Source organism: Ovis aries, chromosome 10, assembly GCF_016772045.2.
Source record: "Ovis aries strain OAR_USU_Benz2616 breed Rambouillet chromosome 10, ARS-UI_Ramb_v3.0, whole genome shotgun sequence".
Classification (NCBI taxonomy): domain Eukaryota; kingdom Metazoa; phylum Chordata; class Mammalia; order Artiodactyla; family Bovidae; genus Ovis; species Ovis aries.
Window position 1 is genome coordinate 23,580,398 of NC_056063.1, and position 15,620 is coordinate 23,596,017.

General features: G+C 39.0%; 1 protein-coding gene across 1 annotated transcript in view; it reads right to left on the reverse strand.

The window, feature by feature from the left end:
• Positions 1-15,620, reverse strand: part of FREM2 (FRAS1 related extracellular matrix 2) — a 161,196-nt gene that overhangs the window by 32,790 nt on the left and 112,786 nt on the right. The window contains exons 7-13 of the mRNA XM_027973602.2: positions 12,698-12,847; positions 10,594-10,803; positions 8,571-8,768; positions 7,322-7,486; positions 6,134-6,316; positions 2,837-2,967; positions 631-789 (exon numbers count right to left, since the gene is read on the reverse strand). Coding sequence (XP_027829403.2) covers positions 631-789; positions 2,837-2,967; positions 6,134-6,316; positions 7,322-7,486; positions 8,571-8,768; positions 10,594-10,803; positions 12,698-12,847 — 1,196 coding nt within the window. The remainder of the gene's footprint in view (positions 1-630; positions 790-2,836; positions 2,968-6,133; positions 6,317-7,321; positions 7,487-8,570; positions 8,769-10,593; positions 10,804-12,697; positions 12,848-15,620) is intronic.

The following is a 15,620-nucleotide window of genomic DNA, read 5'->3' on the forward strand; positions in this document are numbered from 1 at the left end:
ATAGCTGATTCACCTTGTTGTACAGCAGAAACTAACACAACATTGCAAAGCAATATAAAATAAGCAAATGTGTCCTAATATTTGCTCACGAGGTGCTTACAATTTATAGCAAAGAGAGGGTAACTAAAACAAAGTAATGATGATATGCCATTTGCAATGCAACCACTTTATTCTGGAATGATGTTTCCTTATGTGACTCAAACTAGTGGCACCCCATCAGACCATCCCAAACCTTCCCTCACAGGTGGAGCTGCTGTTCTATTTCCTAGTTTCCATCATGATAATGCTCATCGTGCCTTAGAGTAGAGTGACGATTCTTACATAGTCTCCTCTTCCTTATTTTTTAAATTCCTCGAGCACAAAGTTTATATCTTACTAATTTTTCTCTCAGTGACAGATGCTGAGATAATATGAGATACACACTACAGGCACATCAGTTAGTAAACCTTTGCTGGGTGAAGGGAGAACAACAGGAGCTTCACTTGAGTAATATTTTCCTCTCCAAAGACCAAAGAGTAAATCCTGCAGCATTTTCCCACTTTTATCTCATCGTGGCAAAGCCCATGCGACCTCGGTTAATGTTCATAACTATTTTAACTATTTCACAATTTTCCTCCATTTCCTACTCACTGTGATACAGACGACAGGATAACCAGACACAGGCCCGGCACTCTCTTTGGCCCTGGAAGGGTCATCGTACATCAGCAAGGACACAACTTGAGGGACAGAAGGAAAAGTGGCATCGGCCACGCTGTTTGTTTCTTCTATATACACAATGGCTTTGGTCGCCTTGAAGGAAAAGATAGTTATCCATGATTATTGAAATATCAGACTCCTGATGCTTCTACTGGGCAGAACAGTATAATTCTTGGCAAGTACATGGTTTCAATATAATAGCAACTGTCATACCCAGAGACCCTGCAGTGTGACAGGCCCTATGTGGTTTGTTTCTAATGACCCTAGCATGTACAAGGGAGGGAACCTGAGCCCAGGGCAGTCTGTTGGCCAGTGGTCCACAAAGTATGTGGTTGTAATTTTTTCTCCAAATGGTAATGATACTAGCTAAATCTAACTCGGTTTAAAGTATTGGGGTTGTAAAGTGGAAGACGATGACAAAGTCAATTAATTAATAGTGGGAGGAAAGCTGGAAGACACCCTGGGAGAAGGTAGATTCTAGGGGTCACGTGATACTGTGGATCCTGCTGAAGTGGATGGCAGTGCAAAGTGAAGCTTTAGACAAACAGAAGCACAGCGTGAAACAAAGGCAGAGGAAGAAGTTGAGCCGCAGACGAAGAGGGTCCTGTGAATATCTACTGCTGGTAGGGTGATAAGAACACCTTGCTGATAGATTTGCCTTAGCTCCTGAACCATCTTCCAATATCTGATGACACCTCACAGTTTCTAAGCCTATACTTACCAGTGTCCTCTTAAAAGAGGCTTTGATCACTTAAAGTCATTTGAGTGAATCTCTGTTCCTCTTACTCAGGAGAGGTTAATACAAAGCTCCATAAAAATTAAAGACTCATTTCTTAGGCGATCAAGACTTATATTTGAAAAAGATTTGCTGTTCCTACTTCTTGAATTTTAACTATGACTTGAAAAAAAAGCCAAGTAGCAAAAATTATAAAATATTAAAAATACCTGTACTTAAGGGAAAAATATCTCATACTAATAGTGAAATCACTAATATGCAAAAGAAATAGAATAAATGTAAGCACAGATAATATAAACATTGGTCAGTTTCATAAATCTTACGGTATCACTTATATGCAAAATCTTAAAAAAATGATACAAATGAACCTATTTACAAAACAGAAACAGATTCACAGATTTAGAGAATGAATTTATGGTTACTAGGGGGGGAAGGGTGGTGGGGACCGATAGAATGGGAGTTTGGGGCTGACATGTACAAACTGCTATATTTAAAATAGATAAACAATAAAGACCTACTGTATAGCACAGGGAACTTTGCTCAATATTCTATAATAACTTAAATAGGTAAAGAACTTGAAAAAGAACAGATACACCTATATGCACAACTGAATCACTTTGCTGTAAACATGGAACTCACACAGCATTGTTAATCAACTATTCTCCAATATAAAATAAAGATTTAAAAATCCTTTAGTTTTAAAACTTAGATTTAAAGGTCAAAATTCTATGGAAATTATGTTTATCTTAAAGAAAATCTGGTCGATGATACACAATATAAAATTAAATGAAAACAGAAAAGAATTGTTAGGACCATAACATTTGAGTCTTTGAGCCTCTGGACATCACGTTAATAGTTATGATGAACAGGTAGGAATTTTGAGGGTTAGAAAATTGTTTCATGGGTTAAAAATGTGTGTTTTAATGAGTTGTGGCATGAAACTAATAACCTCATCTTTGTGCTGAGACTACAAAGCACAAAGGTTAATCCCAGATTCAATCATTATTGACTAAAATGGGAAGGGTAAACTGGCCTGCTGTGGGCCTCAGAGACTTCCTACACACATGATTTTTTCAAGAAAAAGACAGGAATCTTTTTTTTTTTTTTTTTTTTTGGCCGTGTCACTTGTCTTGTAGGATCTTAGTTCTCTGACCAGGGATTGAATGCAGGTCCTTGGCGGTAAACGCATACAGCCCTAACCACTGAACCACCAGGGAATTTAGGAATTTCTTCATTCTTGTTTCCCAATGGAAGCAACATTTATTTAGGAGGTGAAAAGAGATTATGTGCATCTTCTTTATACAAGTCTAAAGTCCATGACTTTGCTGTATACTTGGGATGGTTACACGCATTTTCCCTGATAAAATGCTGGCCATGACTTTATATCCATATCTGATTACTTACCTGTGTCTCTGCTATCATATTTTCATCAGGTTTTAGGTGGACAGTGAAGGCCTCTCTCATCTCTCTTACGCCATCGAATATTACTTCAATTTCCACAATGTGCTGGGTTTCTCCCTCCTTAAACTCAATTTCTACAAATGCAAAATCACAGGTTTAAATCCTTTACATAGGAATATGAGAAGTTTCTGGTAACCTTTGACAATGACCCACAATGAGAAATACATTTTATATTGTGGCCCGGTATACTTAGACTATGTAAAGATACTCACATATGTTTGTGTGCACATGTGGGTGTGAATAAAATGAATAAAGTTTTTAAAACATCATCTATTCTCACTATATGCATTGCATGCTAATATTTTTCCATTCCATTTTATCCAGAAGAAAACTCTAATCATAAGCTACTAAATTGATTTTTTTGATCCACAGTTTGAAAAAGTGCAGAGTGATGGAATAGGCAATTTATAATTCTAATACTGGAACAACCAGACAAACTCACCTCTCATTTCCCAGAATTTCCAGACCAATAGGATGTGTGTCAAATATATGATCACACAGGTATTACTGAGTGTGAATAGTAGTTTGATTATGTATGTATCTAGAAAAGCTGGACATAAAACAGTTGCAATTTTTAACATCATGTCAAATTATATTTTAAAAAGAGTTCTTTTGGTTGTTGATGTTAATCTTAGAAATGCAGAAAATTTTATTAACAAAAGTGTTAATGGTGTTTTTGCTCTCACCCTGTTTCTCCTCACTAAAAATAATTCCTTCATTGTTATGAAAATTAAACCCATCATGATAATCCCTTTTTAATCATTTAATCTAAAATTCTCAAGATATTAAAAATTAATTGATTTTATTGAACTCATGAATAAGCAGCTGACCAAACTTGGATAAACAACTTTGTGGGCTTTACAATGCCTTTTAAGAAACTGGTTCAGGGGAGAAAATAAAGAATATAATGCATAATCATTCCAGTCTGAGAAGATAACAGATGCTGCAGTATTTGATCATTATATTTCTAAATTAAGAAGTCCTTTAAAATGTAACAGACGAAAATGTGCCTTTAATGTATCTTTCTTTGCCTACTTCCATCAATTATGAAAAAGATTTTTTTCTTTAAAATTGTGTTAGTAAGTCAGACTCATCTTTCAAATTAGTTCTGTTTCTCGGTATAGCCATTTCTCACATTGGCCTTAGCCTGTAATCTGAGTCCATCAGTCTTATATTTCTCCCACCCCTGGAGGGTTTATGCTTCTTGTTCCAGAGGGTGAAAATAGCTGATCACTTCCGGGTCACCAATTTGTTTGGCCTGACCTGTGGTGATGTTGCAATGGAAAGTTAGTTTCCAATCCTTCAATATCCGGGGATTTCACAGGAAAATACAGATTTTTCATATCTTTTGCACTTTTCTGACTGCGCACTGTCATCTGGCTATCACCATACAAGTTTTGCTCAGTAGGGAGTGGACTTTCTGGTTGAAGATTTCCATTATTCTATCTTTCCCTCACAGCCTCCTTGATCTACTCATTTTCATTGCTTGTCTTAGCCTTACAAGCATCTGAGTGCTGCAGTGCTGTGAATTGTACAAGCCCAGTTTCTAAGAAGTCGAAAACTTAAGTATTTATTTTAAATGCTTAAATTACTGTCTTCTTACATATACGTGCTAAATGATAGCTCTTTCTTCAATCACTTTATAGTCTTTATCTGCCCCTTTAGTCATTTTTTTTAGTTTTTTTTTCATGTGGAACATTTTAAAAATCTTTATTGAATTTGTTATAATATTGCATCTGTGACGTACTGGTTTTTTGGCAAAAAGGCATGTGGAATCTTAGCTCCCTGATCAGAGACTGAACCTGCACTCCTTGCATTGGAAGGCAGTCTTAATCACTGGACTGACAGAAAAGTCCCCAACATTTGTAACACAAAAATATTTCAATTTTTATTCTATGTTTAATTTTTTGTTTATTGTAAAGGACTGACCACAATTTGGTCCATAAGAAGATGTTATGTTTCAGGAAAGATTAAATCTTTATTATAAACATTTATAAATGGCATGCTAATATTTATAGGACAAAAGAGACACAGGTTGATTTAACATTTTATGTTTTCTCTGACTTCATTCGTCAATTTACTATATACATATGATTTTGTTTTTGTTTTAGGAAAAAGAACTATTTTATTTCTAAGAAAAATATTTTATGTTAAAGGTCATATTGTACATACATACTTAGAAGATGCTTTCTTCATGTAAAACATGCTTATGTTAGAAATACTTATTTCAGATTTTATAATTTCATAGCTGATCAGTTTTTCCCTCTCCTCTTCAGTTTTATGTGATTTATTTCAAATAGACTATCATTCTTTATATAGGAAATAATATGAGGATAACTTTGAAGCTCTATAGCAGTTCATCAAACTTTTACCATATATACAAAGAAAACGCATGCTCCTTTGTAGAAGATGCTATTTTTTCCTACTGTCTCATTAACTCAGTTAATGACTGATAGTAACTACTAGTCACTTTCTAAACTGTTCTGAAGTTAGCAGACCAAGATGAATGCCTGTAGTCTACAATCACCAAAAACTGTTGGCTGTGGCAGGTAGAAAACTAGAAACAAAGAGGATAAGGACAACTAACTACAAATAATTCATAAACTTAATTTTGGACATCATTTTATGTCTATTTTGCCAGTAAATAATCCAGAGAGAGAGAGAATAATGGATTTGTTTTATACTTCTAAAAGTAAATGGTGAAATGACCCAAAAGTTTGAAGAAGAAAAGGGATGGATGAAATGTATTTATGACAAGCTCCTGAAGCCCAGAGAAGTCACGATCTCTATAGTTGGTCATCTGTTCCCCTTTCACTGCCTTCCATTAACACAAAATTTTCAAGTTTGACGTTTGGATTGTTGGTATTCTATAAACTAAAAAAGACTATCTTCTAGGCTATGACATACATTTTCCACGTAACAGAATATTCAGGAAAGTTATTATTTAGTATCGAATGAACATAATGAAGGTAAAGATTGTTGAAAATGAAAGTAGACTCAAAACATCCAGCAACTTTACTCAAAATTTCCTTAAATCCTAAGACATATACTCTGTAAATCAAAAAGGAAATGCCTGGAAATAAATTCCATTGACTTTGTTTTTCTGAAGGAAGTTAACTTAAAGGAGTATGTGCATTTGTATTTCAGGTAAATGGATATTTCTCTTCTTTTTCTCAAGGACACCAGCACCAACGCAGAGTGAGCACAACTCATTCGGACACACCCCGAGAGCCCCCATACCTTCCGACACAGGGTGATAGTCCTCTCCAGAAGTGGCCGAGCCATCCTTGGTGTGAACTCTCACAATGGACACTTTTGAAGTGTCTCCTTGGCGAATCACTGGAATTTTTATAACCACTGACTGTCCTGGTTCTTTGGGTTCACTGACACTGAATTTGGTCTCTCCAAATTTAATAATTGTCTCTGAAACAGTAGGAAACATGGGCAAATTAGTTTGTAAAGGGAATGCTTTTTCCTCCATTTCTGACAGTTTTTTTTTCCCCCCATGTTTGTGCATGTTAAGCTGCTTCAGTCATATCCAACTCTTTGGGACCCCATGGACTGCAGCCCGCCAGGCACCTCTGTCTATGGGATTCTCCAGGCAAGAATACTGGAGTGAGTTGCTATGCCTGTCTTCAGGGGATCTTCCTGACCCAGGGATTGAACCCACGTCTCCTGCTTTGGCAGACGGGTTCTTTACCACTAGTGCCTCCTGGGAAGCCCCTTTTCCATGTGGGAGGAGCTTCATTATATCATATGCTGGGCTTCCCTCTGTCCCCTCATTCAGTATAACTGGTGAGTGTGTCAGGAGAAACTGGGCATGCGTGGCTCAGCTCCTTTCTTGGAAATTAACCAGCCCCCAGAAATCGCATGCTCTGGGCTGTTTCTGTGTGCCAAAAATTTTTAACGTGAGTGGGCCACTGACTGCGGGCAAGGAGGGAAGAAGCTGTTCCAGAACCACCTGCACTGAAGGCAGGAGGAGGGGCAAGCAGGTATGAGTGCTCTGGCCTCAGCAGCTACGTATAGACGATGTTCTTCAGTATCAGCTTATGGTGTAAATGGCTTACTGCATTCTCCACTTACCTTAGTCTTTTTCCTATTTCTTTTTAACAATTTTTAAAAATATTTATTTATTTATTTAAATTTAAAAATCTTTAATTCTTACATGCAAGTTCTTTTTATTTATTTAGCTGCACCACACAGCATGTGGGATCTCGATTCTCCAAATAGGGTTTGAACCTGCACCATCTGCATTGGAACGTGAAGACTTAACCACTGGACCGCCTGGGAAGTCCCCTTCTTCCTATTTCTCAACCACTTAAAAAGCCTAGTCAGGAAGAGGGGCTCATTTTCTGAGCTACCTAAAACTTGAACACAGATGGATTTCAATTCCCAATTTACAGCTGAGCACAAGACACGGCTTCTTACTATCAGCATCGTCTCGGATCCTTATCAGAGTTTCATTTTGTTCCCCAACTGCAGCTCCAAAAGGAGAGTTGCTTTGTGGGGTGCCAAGAACCAGTCGGAGCTCCTCTATCTCCTCGTACAATATGTCATCCATCAGCCCCAGGATGCAAGGCTTTTCGATCTCCCCTGGAACAAGAATCATTAAAGCAGGTCAGTCACGTCCCTTAAGCCATAAGGGATACCTCTGCAGCTAGAAGGTAAACACCACGAGGGCAGGGATGTTGTTTTGTCCCTTGCTGCATCAATAGTGCAAAGAGCAATGTCTGGCATGTAATAGGCCTTCAGTTACTATCTGCTGAATGAACATATGCAATGACAGGTTCCTATTTGTACAGGGAATTTCTTCTGTCTTTAAGTGTTGTTACTCATGTCTGAAAACAAGGGGAAAAGAATAAATGGCAATGTCATTTACCAATTTCTAACACTGGGAAAAGAGTAAATGGCAATGTCATTTACCAACTTCTAACATTATGATCAGGATGCAAATTTAGCAAATTTGTACCAGTTGGTCACTGTCAAATGGATCACAGTACACGTTTCTTGGACTGTATAGTCCATGGGGTGGCAAAGAGTCAGACATGACTGAACGACTTTCACTTTCACATGTTTCTTACACATGGGATCAAAGTAGTCAAGTATTTTAAGACACTGAATCCATATGTAAAACGTGACACCTATTTCTTTTCATTTCTGTCATTTGAACACTCAGTCTTTCCCACTATTGTAAAATCTGAACATGCCATTTTCTGCTGAATAAGTTTTGAATAAACAGTATAGCGTGTGTGCTCAGTAGCGTCTGACACTTTTGCGAACCCATGGACTGTAGTCTGCCAGGCTCCTCTGTCCATGGGATTCTCCAGGCAAGAATATTGGAGTGGGTTGCCATTTCCTCCTCCAGGGGGATCGTCCTGACCCAGGGATCCAACTTGTATCTCCTGCATTGGCAGGTGGGTTCTTAACCGCTGATCCATGAGTGAAGCCCAAACAATATAGTACATCACTAGAAACTAATCAATACACTGACACAGAGACCAAAGGAAAATGTATTCAAGCTGTTAAAATCAACCTCACTTTATTATCATCTAGTGCACATTAAACCATGTCAGAAGCTTGAGGGAATCTAGAACTTGTAGAATCAAGTATCCTTAATAGATACTTCACACCCAAAACTTGGCTTCTGCAGACTCAAAAACTTCAAGCTGAAACGTACCAGGGAGGAATGTGATGATGGAGATGTCAGTATTGGGGCGTTCTTCAAAGTCCATCATCACCTGTGCGGAGCCCTGCCGCGTGTAGCATCTCACTGAAGACCTGTATTGGATATCCCCACTCCGGTGGATCATGGCGACTATTTGCCCATCATTTTCATTGCCAGTATATACTCGTTCTTTGAATTGCATCTTAGGTACTGCAGAAAACACAAGAACATACATATCTGAATCAAAGTGAACAGAAATTTGAGGAAAACGGACTTCCAGAAAAAATGGTTCAGTGGGAAGAATACCAGAACAACAGCAAGAAGAACTGATCCCAGTCTCAGCTCGGTTACTGGCCAGTATTTTGGGCTTGAGCTAACCACTTAACCCAGAGTTCTGATTTCCTTTTCCTTGACATTTTGCTCTGCCTCTTTTGTGGAGTAGGGAGATACAATGAAATGGGAAAAAGTAGATAGAACCAGAGACTTTAAGATATCTGTATTTATATACATTGGGTTTCCCTCATAGCTCAGTCAGTAAAGAATCTGCCTGCAATGCAAGAGACCTGGGTTCAATTTCTGGGTCGGGAAGATCCCCTGCAGAAGGAAATGGCAACCCACTCCACTATTCTTGCCTGGAGAATCCAGTGGACAGAGAAGCCTGGTGGGCTATAATCCATGGGTTTGCAAGAGTTGGACATGACTTAGCAACTAAACCGCCACCATCTATATATATTGCTTAATCAAGAGCCTTTCAGAATTTCTTCATATGAAAAACATTAAAGATTGTGTACATAATTACAAGCATAGTTACCCAGACCATAATGGAAAAGATGACAATGACTATAATATATATATTACATAATACATGTGCAATGGCATCAAGAAGTGTTAGTCGCTCAGTCATGTCTGACTCTTTGTGACCCCATGGACTGTAGCCCACCAGGCTCCTCTGTCCATGGGATTCTCTAGGCAAGACTACTGGAGTGGGTTGCCATTCCCTTCTCCAGGGGATCTTCCTGACCCAGGGATTGAACCCTGGTCTCCTGCGTTGCAGGTAGATTCTTTACCATCCGAGCCACCAGGGAAGCCTTTATAGAAAACACAGGTGACACCTATACTAGGTCAATTAACTATAGATCTCATTGACAATAGGTTAGATTCCTCCAAGTAATATCAAGATCATCATGGTAGAAGATTATTTAGAATTTCCTTTCAATGATGAGTCAGAAAGCCTCGCTTTTGGCATATCATTAGGAGTAATTTCAGGACTGTCTGTGTGTAAGGAGATAACAGAAAGTGTCTAGTGTTGAGAAGTGGGAAAAGACCATTAATACTCAAGGGTTTGTGCAATCTCACGCAGTTGCACCCGTCTATGGGAGGGAGTTCTCGACACACAAGCAACGTAATGATAACAATCTCACTTTTATTTTAATTTGAAAGGAAGACTAAAAGTTTTTCTTCTGAGACTATCTAATTCTATCAAAACAATAAGAAAACAATCAGGAGAAGAAAGAAAGACTGTCAGCTAAGGTATTACTATGGGATGACCTGTCCGTCCACAGCCCCCTCTCTGACCCCCGTTCATAGAGTGAAGTCCTAACACCCAATACCTGAGAATATGACTTTATGTGGAGACATGGTCTTTACAGAACCAAGGAAGGGAAAATGAGGGCATCAGCGTGGGCCTTAATTCAATATGACCGGCGCGCTTGTACAAAAGGGGAAATTTAAACACACATACACATAGAAAGTGATGTAAAGACACATCCAGAAAAGATGGCCATCTACAAACTGAGAGCTGGAACCGATCCTTCCCCCACATCCCTTTGAAAAGGCTCTCACTGTTATTCAGTGGCTCAGTCGTGTCTGACTCTTTGTGACCCCGTGGACTGCCGCAGGCTCCCCTGTCCTTCACTATCTCCCGGGGTTTGCTCAAATTCACATCCATACAAAGCCTAGTTTATCATTTTACTTAACATTTGTGTAAACACTAGCCTATCTTTTTACTTGTCGTCAGCAGTTAATAAACACTCACAATCTGAGACAGAATCATTTATGATCACCGTGGCTTTGCTGGGGTCCCCAAGAGCTGCATTCATAGGCATTCGGAGAACCAATTCAAACTGCTCAACACCCTCCCGCATTGGTTGTCCGAGATCATCCAAAATGATAACACGAACGGTTTGCATGTTGACTCCAGGTGCAAAATCTAAATTACGGCTGATTCCCACGTAGTCTGTTCCAGCTGTGACGGGAACAAAAGATTTTTTCATCTGGGGACTGGCTAAATGTACACAAAATTACGAGATGCAAACTATGTATTCAACAGACTTGTTTATAGTTCTTTTAAAAATATATTGACTAGCATAACATTACAGAGAAATATATTTAATGAAATGTAAAAAATTAGCATTTACATTGGTTACTGAGATGGTAGCTCAAAGATCAGGTTCCTAACTCTGTCTTATCTATGTCTAAGGTTATTTTACTTTTCTGTTATTTTAGTTTCTATCTTGTAGTTTATCTATTTTTGAAGTCTCAATTAGAGCTAATAAAAATAAGGTCTAAATACAATCAGCCTATCAATCAAGTATTTGATCATAATAAGTTGTGAAATATAAACATGGAATAGTTAACCTTAGTTAAAAAACCATTTTTTATTTTCAGAAGGTACTACAGAACATCTTATTTAGGTGTGTGATTGCCTGCTGGTTAAAGCAACATATTTCAGATATGTTTTTGTCCAACACACATCACCCATTCCTATCCCTGGCAAACAGAGCAATCTTTTATTCTCAAAGACATATTTCGCTTTTAGTGTATTATTTTTCAGATGGTGGGGTGCATACTAATGTTGACACCTTCATATATGTCTAAAGTATTTAAGAAACAAAACTTTCTCTTAATCTTTAGGCATGACATCCATGAAGACTGGGAATAGGGGAGACAGTTCAGTATTATCTCTTTGTTTTCATATCTAATGCTCGTCTAACTCTAATTTGGTATCTATTTACCTCTGAATATGCAACTATAATTAAGTACACGTCTTTAATTTATTTTTACAAATCTCTGTATCTCATTGTGTTTCCTTTTGTATTTTTCTTGTTCTCTGCTTCTACATCTTTATTCTCATCTGTTTGATTTGAATTTTCTCTAAAGAAATGACTAACTTGGCGAAACAAATGTTTATTGGACACAGACCACATTCAAAGCACTCTACTGGTTCTACGACATTTAAAAAGTGAAAACTTGAGGGTGACTTTTAAAATGGAATGGCCACTGCTTGCTTTGTGTGATGAGCGTGTGATGTGTGTCATATGTGTGCATGTGTGTATGAATGAGAAAGAGGTAAATTGTAGTATTGGTTATTTTTTTTGAAGTATTTTTATTTATTTATTATTGGGCTGCACTGGGTCTTAGTTGCAGATCTCACGGTTTCAGCACGTGGGATCTAGTTCCCTGACCAGTTCGATAACTGGATCTCTTGCATTGGGAGCATGGAGTCTTAGCCACTGGGCCACCAGGGAAGTCCTTTACTGGTCCTTTAAATGAGACAAAGAGAAGGAAATTTCATATCTTATGCTTGTCCTAAGTTTCACGATCAACTTTTTGCACATGTAGATTCCAGAATCAAAGGCAAGCACATGTCAACTAGGACAGATTGTATAATGAAAGGTAGAAAAAGTCTTTGGGGCTCAAGTACTTATGGGGATGTTTGTTTAAAATGAAGAGGGAGCTAAGCCAGAGATCCACACCTGCATGATACTTAAATGCCACTAGATTCTGAAAGCGTGGCCAGCAAGATGATTCCTGCTGTGCAGATGACGTCATAGGATTCAGCGATGGTAGATTTGCCAAGTATAGATAGAACCCATTAGGGCAAAAAAAGGCATTCAAAGTTAGAGTTCTTGACTCACATGTTTATAACTTAGCTTTCGATTTGTGGCCCCGGGGTGCCTTTTCTCAAAATAGTAAACAGAGTGTAAATTTACCTACTATATAGCAATAGCGTCAGGAAAAAAGTACATTCCATCAGACTGCTTCAACAGAAGAGAAGTATTTGGACTTTAAGGTATTTTGTCATAAGAAGTTGAAAATTGTAGAATAATTAAAAAGAATCATTGTAGGAAACTGCTCACCATCGGCTGAGGGAGGGTCTGTTTTCTGCGATGTCACGGTGACACTGGAAGTCTGGGACAGGTCAGTGCCGCTCCGCCACACCCGCACCTCCACCGAGCCCGCACTCTCATCCACAGAGTACTCGACGTCTCCAAAGTAGAAGACGGGCTCTGTGAAGCAGGAAACAGAAACCACTTTTGTGACGTTTGCTTTTCCACATCAAACTCTACATACGTAATTACAAAGAACAGTTAGCCTCATCTCATAGACATCCTTATAAGCTCATATTATTTCCTTTTAGCAAGATAACACCTCTGTATTTGATTAATTTATTTTGGCCATGCCACGCGGAACGAGAGTCCTAGAACCCTGACCAGGGACCAAACCAGTGCCCTCTGCTTTGGGAGCACTGCGTCTTAGCCCCTGGACCACCAGGGAGGTCCTGATGACATCTCTTTAATGTCTAGACTTATACAGGGCTTCAGATCAAAATGTCTCTGTTGAAAAACAAAAATACACACAGTAAAGTGTCTAATGAAACTTTTTTTATTGGTTTTTTTTGGGGGGGGGGGCTGTGTCTTGCAGCTTGCTGGAGCTTAATTCCCAGACCAGGGGTCGAATCAGTGGCCCCTGCAGTGGAAGCTCCGAGTCTTAACCACTGGACTGCCAGGGAAGTCCCTCTAATGGAACATTCTTATTTTGAGGCATATGAGTTACTTTGTCCCTGTACGTGGAATTATGAATGGTTCCTAAATGCATTTCCTAAACGTTTAGCTGGTAAAACAGCAACAAAATGAAACAAAACAAATAAGACTGAAATTTTGTAAATTTGGCCCGACTGGTCAACATGTGTCCTACTGAGTTATCACTTTGGAGACTATTTGCATAATGACATCTTCTAGTCCAATGAAAGTGAAAGTCGCTCAGCCCTGTTTCTTTGTGAACCCATGGACTATATAGTCCATGCAATTCTCCAGGCCAGAATACTGGAGTGGGTAAGTGTTCCTTTCTCCAGGGCATCTTCCCAACCCAGGGATCAAACTCAGGTCTCCCGCATGGCAGGCAGATTCTTTACTTGCTGAGCCACCATGGAAGCCCAAGAATACTGGAGTGGGTAGCCTGTCCCTTCTCCAGAGGATCTTCCTGACCCAGGAATTGAATTGGGGTCTCAGCAATACAAGAACCATGAACCATGAACTTCCAGATGTTCAAGCTGGTTTTAGAAAAGGCAGAGGAACCAGAAATCAAATTGTCAACATTCACTGGATCATCGAAAAAACAAGAGAGTTCCAGAAAAACATCTATTTCTGCTCTATTGACTATGCCAAAGCCTTTGACTGTGTGGATCACAATAAACTGTAGAAAATTCTGAAAGAGATGGGAATACGAGATCACCTAACCTGCTTCTTTAAGAAACCTGTATGCAGGTCAGGAAGCAACAGTTAGAACTGGACATGGAACAACAGACTGGTTCCAAATAGGAAAAGGAGTACATCAAGGCTGTATATTGTCATCCTGCTCATTTAACTTACATGCAGAGTACATCATGAGAAATGCTGGGCTGGATGAAGCACAAGCTGGAATCAAGATTGCCGGGAGAAATATCAATAACCTCAGATATGCAGATGACACCACCCTCATGGCAGAAAGTGAAGAAGAACTAAAGAGCCTCTTGATGAAGGTGAAAGAGGAGAGTGAAAAAGTTAGCTTAAAGCTTAACATTCAGAAAACTAAGATCATGGCATCTGGTCCCATCACTTCATGGCAAATAGATGGGGAAACAGTGGAAACAGTGGCTGACTTTATTTTGGGAGCTCCAAAATCACTGCAGATGGTGATTGCAGCCATGAAATTAAAAGACGCTTACTCCTTGGAAGAAAAGTTAGGACCAATCTAGATAGCATATTCAGAAGCAGAGACATTACTTTGCCAACAAAGGTCCATCTAGTCAAGGCTATGGTTTTTCCAGTGGTCATGTATGGATGTGAGAGTTGGACTATAAAGAAAGCTGAGTGCAGAAGAATTTATGTCTTGAACTGTGGTGTTGGAGAAGACTCTTGAGAGTCCCTTGGACAGCAAGGAGATCCAACCTGTCAATCTTAAAGGAAATCAGTCCTGAATACTCATTTGAAGGACTGACTCTGAAGCTGAAACTCCAATCCTTTGGCTATCTGATGTGAAGAACTGACTCACTGGAAAAGACCTTGATGCTGGGAAAGATTGAAGGCAGGAAGAGAAGGGGATGACAGAGGATGAGATGGCTGGATGGCATCACCGACTCAATGGACATGAGTTTGAGTAAACTCCGGGAGTTGGTGATGGACAGGGAAGCCTGGTGTGCTGCAGTTCATGGGTTTGCAAAGAGTCGGACACGACTGAGTGTCTGAACTGAACTGATAAGGTTTTGAGGGAACTCTATACCAATGGAGGTTCCACTAGAAAAATAATCTCATACCAAGGAGTTTACATTTGTCTTAAACATGGATGAAAATTGTGTGACTCAGGTCATTAAAATAGACACTTACATTGGAGACTTTATATTTTTTTCCAGTACTGGTGATGAATTCCCCTTGTGACTAGCAGTTTACCTTGCAAAACAGCTGTAAGTCTGAGGGACTGCAGTTAGCTGACTAATGAAGAAAGTAGAGAGATGATTTGTGAGCTTACTTTAAAAAATCCCCAGACTTATTCTGAAATATTTATAGGCTCATGGGAAAAGGCAGAAATAGCATATAAAGCATATACTTTACCCACTGTGAGCTTATTTTATAAGCAACCATTAACAAAGATAAATTAATTGCATATATTCACATAATAAGGCAAACAGCCTTTGGCTCAAGACATTTTAGTTATCTGTGTTTGGTTTTACAAGATTCCGAAGGACTAAGTCTAAAAGGTCACACAACTCACACTCACATCAGTGTTTCCTAAAAGGCAGGGCCA